Source organism: Micropterus dolomieu, linkage group LG01, assembly GCF_021292245.1.
Source record: "Micropterus dolomieu isolate WLL.071019.BEF.003 ecotype Adirondacks linkage group LG01, ASM2129224v1, whole genome shotgun sequence".
Classification (NCBI taxonomy): domain Eukaryota; kingdom Metazoa; phylum Chordata; class Actinopteri; order Centrarchiformes; family Centrarchidae; genus Micropterus; species Micropterus dolomieu.
The window spans coordinates 51,510,326-51,522,144 of record NC_060150.1 but is presented as its reverse complement, the minus strand read 5'-3'; the positions used below and the strand labels follow the sequence as shown (position 1 = coordinate 51,522,144).

At 40.7% G+C, this 11,819-nt stretch overlaps 1 protein-coding gene across 1 annotated transcript in view; it reads left to right on the top strand.

Annotated features, from left to right (window-relative positions):
- Nucleotides 1-4,885: 4,885 nt before the first annotated feature.
- Nucleotides 4,886-11,819, top strand: part of LOC123969148 (nidogen-1-like) — a 65,634-nt gene continuing 58,700 nt past the window's right edge. The window contains exon 1 of the mRNA XM_046046274.1: nucleotides 4,886-5,175. Within this exon, the coding sequence (XP_045902230.1) occupies nucleotides 4,969-5,175 (207 nt within the window). The 5' untranslated portion in view covers nucleotides 4,886-4,968. The remainder of the gene's footprint in view (nucleotides 5,176-11,819) is intronic.

Here is an 11,819-nt window from a genome sequence, read left to right as displayed (position 1 = left end):
GGTGAATTTATTTGTACCAATTTATTGAGGAAATGTCTGAGGTGACAATTCAAAATAAAAAAAATATAGTCTAATATAATGCAGTAAGGCTGTCAGGCATTCTGTATTGCTGTCAGATATGTTTCTCCTGTATATCAACTTTTCTCATTCAATTTCATCCCTGCTGAGTCAGCAAAGATGCAGGCATGCCTGAAATAACCTAAAGTCTTTAAATGTGCATGTGGCACCTTTTCACCTGAATGATAGAGTAATTAAATAAACTTTTGGACTTTAGTAGCTCCTCTGTTTCAGCAGGTTTTCTGCTCATGTTCAAAACTTTCTGCAAATCTCTCCCACATATCTGTGTTCTCTGACATTTTCAGAACAATATTTTGAGACAAAAGCCTTAATATTACGAGAATACAATCGCAACCCCCTTTCGACCGTCTGACAGACACAGAGCCAGTCTGGGTGACTGTACTGGGTGAGACAAGCTCTCTTCATCAGAGGTGGATAACTGAAACTGAAAACACTTGGTTCACACTTGGTGATCAGACAGAAATCTCACTCAACTTCCACACACATGTTCACTTCAGCACCTCTGATAAAGTGCAGCTCACAGCCACTTCAGAGGGAATTAGGCATCCAGCCTTACACAAAGTAAGAAACAACAAAGTCACTCCTGACATGAGGACTCTGTTTGGTGGAATTTTTAAAGGTATGCACATTTTTTAGACATTATATTTCCAGAGGTCTTACTTAATAGAATTATTTAACTTGATACAACAAAATAAGTCTAACAAGGGTCGTGCAATTTTTTAAAAACATGCTTGACCATACGGTTGAGTTGCCCTTTACTGATAAATGTAGTGATGCAATTCACAATTTTTATGAACATTCACTGTTGTTAATGTAATATATTTAATGTTATTCCATTAAATATTTGATTAAAAAAAAAAGACATATTGTGAATTGTATGCAACAGCTCAGTCACCGTAACGTTACCTGTTTTCCATTTGCAGAACACAACCATGTAGTTTAATGTACAATGCATCTACAACTAATCACAGCTTATTAGCTACAGTAAGTCAACACAACAATAATGTTATGTGGTGGTGTGTGGACAGAGAGGTACCAAATGCAGCACTCTGAGGGAAGGAGGTTTATTGACGGAAAAAGGGTGAGAGGGACTGAAGTGGAGGAGGACGTCGGGGAAACACAGGCACGAGGAACCAAGGAGCCTGGGGGCCAGGGGGCCAGGGAGCCGGGGAACACTGGGGCCGAGGTAGCGAGGAGCGGTGGGAGAACAGGGAGAACGCCGTGGGGGAAGTCCGAGGAGGATGAGCCCAGCCGACTGAACGGAGGACGAGGGTGAGTGTACCTGGGAGGGAAACAGACAGAGAGACAGGGTTAGTGGTGACGGCGACAAAGTACAGGGAAAATGTGAGAGTAAAACAATAAACATGAGAGCCTGAACGTGGAGGTGGCACCGGGTATTGAGCAACGACAATCAAGCGAGGATGGTGTGGAGAACCGGGGTTGAAATACAGGCAGGGATGAGGTTGATTACTGGCAGGTGTGGCAGGCTGATGAGGTGCAGGTGCAGGTAGTTGGCTGGGCTCAGGAGCAGAGGGAGAGAGAGCACACAGGGGAGAAAACACAGGGAGGCAGGCAGGGAACAGGAAACCAAGGAAAAAGCAGAAAAACTGATAAAAAGGAGAAAAAAACAGGACACTCACCGTCAGCCGGGCTGCCACCACAACAAATAAACCTGTAACCTGTTTGCAGCCGACGTTAATAATTAACGTGATGGCAGCCAGCGGGACGTAAATGATTAAGTTAATCGACCACCACAAGTTTGGCAAGTAAACAAACGCTCATTCATCTTTTCATAACGAACGACAGTCGGAGTTAACCTCCCGTAGGACGTAGCTGAAGCAAGAAGCAAGCTAACGTCAGCTAAACATGTTTATTAACCTCAGGTTACTAACCTATTTTGCGTTCAGCGCTTCTTTGTTAGGGTCTTGTTGTATGAAGTTTTAAAGTTTATGATGAATGGCTCAGCAGCTGCCGCTGTTTGTTGTCCTCTCTCACGTGTGGCTGTGCGCAGCAGGTGTTACGTAGGCAGGTTATAGGTAACGGAGTGAGGGAATAACAGCACGCTCACCAGACGCTTCCTAAAAATAAACATTGTTCATGAGTCCCGCACATCGAGTCTGAAGTCTTTTGAGGATGAGTCTCAAGTCAAGTCCCCATCTCTGCACTCTGTCGGCTCTGGTGCTAAATAATATGCGTGGTCCTCCATTTGTCCAGATCTTCTTCTTCTTCTTCTTCTTCTTCTTCTTCTTCTGTATTGAAGATAGTGATGAAACGTGCTCTGTAGATTAGTTTGTCCATTTGGGCTACTGTAGAAACATGGAAGTTCAACATGGCGACGTCCTTCTAAGAGGACCCGCGGTGTCTGTAGCTTGAAATGTCTCTTTCTAAGGTAATAAAAACATAATGATTCATTATGTAAGGTCTTTATACACCACTGAAAACATATTATATTGCATTTGTTCTTAAATATTACACATTGGATCAAAAAATCTCAACCGTTTTTGGTAGAGCACTGCATTAAAAAACTATTGGGTCTGTAAAAAAACAAACAAAAAAACATTTGGCTCTTATCCTCCAACTGTTCTTAAGAACAGATTTCTTCTAAAAACCCACTTCTGCAGTTTTCACAAAGACTCATTCGCCAATGTTTTCTTATTCCAGATTTGTTCCTAGGTAAGACAGAATCTATTATGTGTTGACATTTAAAAAAAAAATTTTTTTTAAATACACTTCTAGGACAAGCAATGCTTGTTTTATTGCTCATTTATAAATAATGTAAATAAATAATAATATAAATCCCTCTCCTTAAGGGCCTTATCAGCTGTGAAGAAAGTTTAAAAGGTAAAATAAAAAGTTTCCTTGCGTCTCTCCATGCATGTCTGGTTAACGGAACTAAAATGCAGGGAAAAGACGCAAGTGATGGAAATATGGATGCAATTAAGAGACTTGGGATGCCCGCTCTTCTATCTGTGTTTCTGTGTCTCATGCTGTTATATGGTGATAAACGGTGTTGTTGTTGCTGCTGTTGCCCCAAGCCAAAAAAAAAAAAGTTTCCAATGCTTTTTGAGGTTCAAGGAAAGGAGGTCCATCAGGAGGAAACTATAACAAAGGGCCAGTCAGGAGGTTAAGAAAGTAAAGGATGAAGTCACACAGTTTGACTCAGTGTCCATTAGATGGCGACAGCGTCCTGAATGTGAAGAGCTCTGAGTAACCCAAAGACAACCTGATGAACCAAAATGCCTCCATGTCTCTTATTATAATGAATTGTTTAGACCAAGTGTTTTTAAACGCAACATAATAATTCAGTTTGTTTCTATGCAGAAGTTTAAATGTTATTGAAGTTATATAAATTTACAACACAGCACTTAATTGCTCAGATTATTTTAAATCATTGTTTTGGACCACATCTCTACTAAAGGTTATAGTGTCTTGGATCAGCCTGTTCTTATTGCCATTGTTACAGTATTTCGTTTAATTGTGTTTGGCCTGGGTGGCACGGTGCTGCAGTGGTTAGCACTGTCGCCTCATAGTAAGAAGGTCGTGGGTTTGAATCCTGGTCATCCGCGGCCTTTCTGTGTGGAGTTTGCATGTTCTCCCCGTGTCTACGTGGGTTCTCTCGGGGTGCTCAGGCTTCCTCCCACCCTTCAAAGACGTGGACTAGGTGAATTGATGACCCTAAATTGTCCTTAGGTGTGAGTGGTCGGCAGCTGGGATTGGCGCAACCCTGTACGCAGGATAAGCGGTTGACGATGGATGGAGTTTGGTGTGTAAAGCTAGATTATTGCAAATTCAAGAACTTCCGGTCGTAATTTTGTACCAAAATAAAATCTTCGTTAATTCTTTCTACACGTCCACAGAAACAAGAAAACAAAACAAATACAGACAATATATATCTTTTTTGAGATTGTTAAGGTTCTGCCCAAATGTGTCTTTTTACAAAATACTTTTAAAAATACGTGTATGTTTTGTATTTTCAGAATACAGGAAAACACATTTATAACATTGGACATGTCTGAATTTGTACAAAATGGCAGAATATTAAGATTTTCATAATGAACACAAGGCTGGTAAGAGTTTGAACCCTACTGGAAGGAAGAACACGGAATTAAGCAGAACTGTAAAAGAACAACAACAAAAATACTGGAAATAGTCTGGTACAGTTCATAGAAACAGTCAATTCAATTTTATTTATATAGCGCCAAATCACAACAACAGTTAACTCACAGCGCTTTTATTTACAGAAGCCCAACAGTTCCCACCAAGAGCAGCACTAGGCGACAGAGGCAAGGAAAAACTTCCTTTAAGAGGCAGAAACCTCGAGCAGAACCATGGATCGTGGCTCGCTATGTCATAATAATTGGCTGTGATCAACTTTATTTATAGAGCACTTATCAAAACAAAGTGCTTCACAGAGAGAGAGTGAGAGGACATGAATGCTAAAATACGTGAAAAGCAGAATAAAATAAAAATTTAAATAAGAAATAACAATAAAATAAAACATTAAATTACAGAAACGCTATAAGAAAATATAAAAAAAGAAAATAAACAGGGAGCTCAGATAAAATCAGGATATGCTTTCTAATAAAAGTGTGTTTTTAGAGGACTATCTGCATCTGTAGGTGCTTCTTTAATATAAAATTTTATTTATTCAATTCAAAGAACAATACAAACATCGTTTTAGATCGATAAATAATTTATTTTGAAAAGAAAAGTTGAGGTTGTATCTCCCGCTGTTCCTCCCTCCTCCTCTCCTCCCCTCCCTCCTCCTCTCCTCTCCTCTCCTCTCCTCTCCTCACTCCGCATCCTTCCCTGCTGCTCTGTTGACCCGCTGCCCCTCGCCTCTGTCCCGGCTTGCTGAATTGTGAATTCGTGGAGCTTTTTACCGCGAAGATGAGTCCCGGGTTCCGGAGCTGGTCGCGTGTCTGGTCGTGTCTGCTGAGCCTGAGTGTTCTGACCCGAGCTCTGGAGCTGGAGGAGCTGTTTGAGTTCGGGGAAGGAGCCGGAGACCAGCAGCTGCAGCCCGGCTCCGACTCCACCGCCGAGCTGCGCCTCAACGCATCTCTGTTCTTCTTCAGCGGAACCTTCGACAAAGTTTACGTGAGTTTAACATCCAGCTGCTTTTAACTGGGCAGAGTTACAAGTTACTCAAGAATCGGTGTAAAAAACACTAGAACAAGGTTTCGGGTGTAAACCCCTTTAAAACTCACCCAGTTTAGCTGTTAAAGTTAAAATTAAAGATTGAATAGGACACAAAAGCGACTTTAAAATGAGTGAAATTCAAACGAGGTCTGGCTGTGAACATTTATGCAGGCCTACAATTGTTATTCGTTCCTCAGTTAATCATTTATATCATAAAATATCGTAAATAAATACTTTAAAGTGTCCAGAGCTCAAGAACACACTTTCTGTTTTTTAGTTATATTAAAATAATATTTACTTTACCTTCCTAACTTGACACACAGAAAAAGAAAATTCTAGTCAGTTAGTTATTTTGGCATTTTATATAATTCAGCAGATATTTATTAATTAATTTGACGCAACTTATTAAACCTGTGATTGACACTAGGGACGCAGTCAATTCATTTTTAACCTAAAAAATGGTAAACATGTTATTGTGATACTTTACATAACTTTTTGGAAGAAAAACTCATTTAATTTAAATTAAGCAGCATCTGATGGGGTTTTATCATTAAATTCCTCTTAAGAATCACGTTTATATACAGTGTTACAAATTTAAAGTGTTTTTTAACTTCTATTTAATTATGGTTTATTGATCCAGGTGGTTTCCATCTGCTCAGGGCCCCTTTGAGACTCTTCTCCACTTTAAATCACTTCTCTCTGTTTGTTTGTCTGTTTGTTGACACTCCTGATAAAGGGGTTTCTGTTAAATCAGTGAGCACACCTTGACACTTCGAACTCTCTCAGCTATTCTGATAATCGATTTAATCGGTTTGAGTCATTTTTTCAAGTCTAAATTCTCTGATTCCGGATTCTTAAATGTGAATATTTCCTGGTTTCCTTGCTTTCAACGACAAATATCTTTGGGTTGTGGACAAAACAAGACATTTTTACCATTCTCTGGCTTTTTATAGACCAAACAACTTATCGATTAATCGAGAAGATGATCAAGAATGAATATAACTCTTAGTTGCAGCCTGTACTTCTATCTCCCTTCAGCTGATATCATCTGTTGGGTTAGATGTTGAAGCGGCACTAAACTCTTTCAGGACCTCAGTATTTAATCTACACTGTGGTGATTTTAAACTCTTTCAGTGCTTCAGTTTCTGCTCTTAAACTCAGACGTCGGCTTCTTTCAACACTTTCCTTCTGGCTGCAGCTGCCTTCAGTATTTCAGCCGTTTCAGATGCAAATGTTGTGTTGTCTGATTGATTAGTTTGATAAGAGAAATGTCTCTGTTTGTTTGTTGACACCTGATAAGGTTTTCTATTGGCTCTTAATCACCTTTGAAGCCGTTTACAAAATAAGAGTCCTCTCTGTCTGTCTGCAGGCGGAGCTGCTGTTTTTGGTTTCTGACTCTTTTTAGCGCGTTTCCACCAAAAGTACCCGGGACTTTTGAGTCCCCAGATCTGTTTTCAAGGAACTAAAAGGTTCCTTCGGCCCACTGTTGTGTGCGTTTCCACTGTGGTCTAAAGACCTGTGAAGATTGGGCAAATTAAGCAGCTGACGTAGGCTGTAGGCTGTAGGCCTGTACGCCGTACAAAGCGATGCACAGGCATCGTTACTTGTAACCACTATCCATGAGCAACATTTAAAAATCAACATCAGATTTACTGGAATATAATGAAAAACTAGGCTATAGGCTGTGCTTGACCAGGCAGCTTTTTTTGTGTGGGAGTATAATGAAGAGACACACGATAAAGTTTGTTACACATTTAATAACAAACTGGACAAAGCAATCACGTAAATTAACTCCAGTACAAAGAAACACAGTTTGGAAGGTTATTAAAACATTTCCAGCGACAAGAGCTGCAGATCAGCTGTGTCGCCTGAGTGTCGGAGGAACGGGATGTTTAACGAGCTTTATTACCTGCTGTAATCAGCTGTTCCGCTTGTTTTGGAGAGGAGGAGACCGACTTCAGCTCCGTGCAGAAACCTCATTACTGATGAAAACTTAAAACAACAACTCCAGACCCAGTATTTAGCGTAACCCCATCAGCTGTTCGCTGTAAACACACCGCTGCACGCTGGCTGCTATTTGCAATACATTTACTGCCAACAACGTTCTCAGTCAAACATCGGCGAGACGTGTGTGGCTTTGTGACTGTTGATTGTGATTTATTGGTTTGCAAAAAACGGTGGAAAAGAGAAGAGCAGTCGTAGAAAAACAGCCGACATTCTCCAGTTAAAGCCAGTAGCCTCTACTCGCCCATTCAGAAATTCACTGCAAGGCAAGCCCCACCCCCCCCAAAGTACCGGTACTTTCGTAAAGTAGGGGGTAAAATGAAGACCCTAGAACTACATTTAGACCCTGGTTCCTCCGGTGGAAACGCACTGAGTTCCTCCAAAGGTTCCTACTTCCGGGGTATAGTTCCTTTGGTCGAAACGCCGCTTTTGCGGTGAAACGATTAAGTGTTGGAGAAACTATTCAGATCCTTTACCTAAGTAAGCGTACTTTAGTATATATTAAAATGTTATTAGTAAAAGTATAATCATTAAAATGTTACAGCTGCAACAATTGATTGATATCAACTATTAAATTAATCGCCAACTATTTTGCTAATAGATTAATTGGTTTGAGTCATTAATTAAGATAAAAAAGTAGAGCTGCACGATTTGAAGAAAAAGTCATATTGCAATTATTGTGGACAATATTGCGATTTGCTATTATAATGTGATTATAATGAAACAAATGGTAGGCTACTATGAGTCTGCTTGCTTAATTATCAAGGAATGCACAAGTACTGATATTTTGAAATGTGTATTTCTCAACTTGAACTAAGTTAAACAATAAACAATATTTATAACATAATAGCATATTCTAACATAACAACATAACTCACTGTACATCTGTCCACTGCAGAGTCTCTATCCACAACCTGGAGGAGTAACTGTACATGACTTTTGCCAGAGATATAGAGGGGACATGCCACTCAATCGCATCCTCAATACAACTCTATGGGGAAAGCCTGTAATAGCAAAGATGGCGGTTATCCCGCCCCTCCCACTAGAAAGCCAATCGTCTGCTTTTAACAGCCAAAGCGGGAAACATTTCAGCGAATCGTGTGGTTCCACTGACGTATGGATCTTTTTCTGAAACCGGTCAGGAAAACGCTTTTTTAACCTTATTTTGTGGCACTGTCGTCAAACTGTTTCAGCGATTTTTATGTCCCGGTGACCAGTAAAAGTGCAGTTGTGGCTCTCTCTCCCTGTTCATTCAGATAGGTCTTGTTAGTTCGAAATAGCTGCCAGGAGGCGTTGCCAAGATGGCGGCTGAGTGGCAGGACTTGCCTAGAAAGACTTTCCTTTTCACAGGGTACTTTACATTTTTTTTAAATGAAATGCAAAACACAAAAGTGGTTAAGAATATTTTTCTTTGTATTTTACAACCATTCAGCTAATGTGAATGGGTGTAAAATTGTATACGTGCGGCTGTTATAGTCTTTTGAAATGTTTTCAATCGAATGGATCACATTCTGAGTCATTTCACTCGGGTTGTGACGGTCAAATATATTGATCCACCGTGTTACAGCCGCTGTTTTGGCCGCTAATAAACTTACTTTACTTCAAAGCAAGGACCACTTCCTGTCAGCTCGGAGGCATTGAGAGGCCGACCAATCACAGTTCTTACGGTCCGCCTCGATGTGTACTTACATTTTTGAGAAGGTACGCGTCAGGCAATGGCGTAGGGGACGGGGCTACACAGAGGCTACGCCGTTGATTGGACGCCGAAGTATAAATTGCACTTTAATCTGACTATAATGTTAAATATCCTTCACCTACCTTTAGCGTTTAGAACTGACTCAACAGGGCTTCCCCGAGTGCTTTACAAACTGACGCCAACGTGTCTTGACCATGTGTTCATATGTGACCAATTGTGAGTGAGAACTAGGTTGCAGATCGATTAATCATTTCAGATGAACTTTTCACGTTTTTGTATTCAAAAATCAATTCGTAAAGTAGCTGAAGCCGTCAAACACATGTTGTGCAGTAAAAAAGTAGAACTACTCGAGTACCTTAAATTTGTACTGGAGTAAGAGTACTCTGTTACGGACAGGTGGAGCTGCAGGTGGAGGTTTGTTGCTTGTTTCCTCACAGAGGAGGTGTTGGATTCTCTGTGAAGGAGTGAACAGACGTTGGAATGTGAGTCAATTAAAAGCCACCACAGATAAGCCTTTCATCACAAACACACACGCACACACACACACACACACACACACACACACATTCCTCAGGTCATGTGACAGCTAATCCAGATTGGAGCATCTACACCTGGTGTGAAACTCAGATTAAACATGTCAGCTCTATAATGTCACTTTAATGTCAAATTAAATTCAAGTTTGTTTGATTGTCTTGACAAGTGAAAGAGAGGGGAAGGAGGTATTTTAGCATAGCTGGTTTAAGAAATGGACAAAGTGGGAAACTGCTTTGCCCAGCTTCATTGTCAGATCTTTATAATACTTTAATTAAATGCAGATTTTGTCACTACAGCAGATTATCAGATAAGGCTGGTCCAGCTTTATGATCTGCCCCAGCTTTGTAATAATAATAATAAAAACCCAGGGACACTTTACTGAATTGACCTTTGGTGACATAATACATTTTTTTTAGATAAAACACGGGGTAAGCAGCTGGAGAAGGTCCCTGCGTCAGAATCTAGATTCAGACTTTTATTGTTTTGGTTTATTTTTGCTCACATTCTTAAATAAAGTTTAATCAAATGATCTCAAACACACTGACAGAAAACATGTTAGTAACTGGTTTCTGGCTCTCTCTGTGCACCTGGAGGCGACAGGACTCATATTGAGTTTGGGGGGAAGGGGGGGGGGCGGTGGGCTGACAATAGGGGCCTGACAACAGAGTTCTGCCCTGTGGCCCCTTACAGGCTAATCTGGCCTTTGATTTTCCATCTCTTTTTTTTTTCACATTTGGAATTCCTGAACTTTGTAAATTAAAACACTCCTGGCTGACGACTTCTCCATTATAGGTCTTTGTTCTCGCCGTTTTAGTCTGGACGGGAGGTGCAAACGTAGTAAAAGGTCTCCGTTTTGAAACGAAAATGCGGTAGTGTGGATGGGGCCTGGGAATCATTCTGTTATGTGTAGAGCCGAGTTCACACTACACGATTTAATGCCTGATATGCCAGTCTGCGATCTCGTGTGCTGTGTCACTTCTCGTGGTTTTCCTGACAAAACTTTGAAGACCAGACACAGCCGCTGTCAGCTCGTGTAGTGTGTGACCCCCTGTCGCCCCTCAGTCACGTAGCGTGAACGCCACAACGACTTCAAGACACAGAAGTTACAAGACGGCAAGTTGTGTAGTCTGAACAGCACGGCGACTTGCTGCCGGAGAAAGTTGTGTAGTCTGAACAGCACGGCGACTTGCTGCCGGAGAAAGTTGTGTAGTCTGAACAGCACGGCGACTTGCTGCCGGAGAAAGTTGTGTAGTCTGAACAGCACGGCGACTTGCTGCCGGAGAAAGTTGTGTAGTCTGCACAAGGTGACATCAGACTTGACAGTGCGTCCTAACCATGGTTATTGTAGTTTTGCATTTGTAGTTGTTTTTAAAAAATATTGTTTTTTAAGTTTTGTATAGGTTTAATTAGTCATTAAAGCGTGTTTGCTGGTTTAGTTGAGTTTTTATTTTTTGAAACTGCTTTGTTTTAGTATAGTTTTTATTAGTTTTAGTGTTTGGGACTCCGCCGCTTTCTCCCGACTTTCGCCGTCATTATGCCAGGCGTGCGATAAAAACTAACACAGCTAAGACACTGAAAGATTTTATATCCACCCAAAATACCAGGCTTATGCGCTGCTATGAAATAAGCTGACAAAGGTGGAAACTAAAGACATTTACTCTACTTACTAATTTAGTTTATTTGAGTAAGTTTTGTAAACAGACAAAACTTACTCAACAGTTTCAGTTAGTTATTTTTTTGTAAAGCCTTGTTTGTACTTTTTATTTCAGTTAAAATGTTTTGTCACACCAAATTTTTGTAAACAATGACAAACTTTGCTGAAAAAAAATGCTATGTTAGCTGTCTTTGCAAAATGGTCAGGTCAATGTCAGTGGATGGCTCTTCCTCTGTGTTGTATATTATGTGGGTCACGTTAGTTACAGCGACTGAGAGGTGGAGAAGATGTGTACCTGAGTATCGGTAAAGGGCAATAAAATCTAAATTGAACGTTACGAAGCAAACAGCGGCAGGTCCGATCTAGTGTAGCGTTAGCTGGCTGCTCGTGGCTGCATCACTAGGGGACAGTAAACAAATCGATCCACATTTGCTTTTTACCGTTACATCATTTCTTGCAGGCTTTGACACTTTGACATAATACCAGTGGTACACAGGAAAGTAACATGGGTCGCGTTAGTTGGTGAAGTAATGTGGAAAGCGATACAACTTTGCACCGGATAACATTAGCAACTGCTCGGTGTTAGCCGGCGAGCTAACGTGACTTTCTCTGTGTTTCTCCAGCTTTACTAATGCTCGCTTTGTTCTTGCTCGACATCATCTGAACCTGTTTGGTCTGATGGGCTTCAGCACATAAACCTTTATTGTTGTTTTG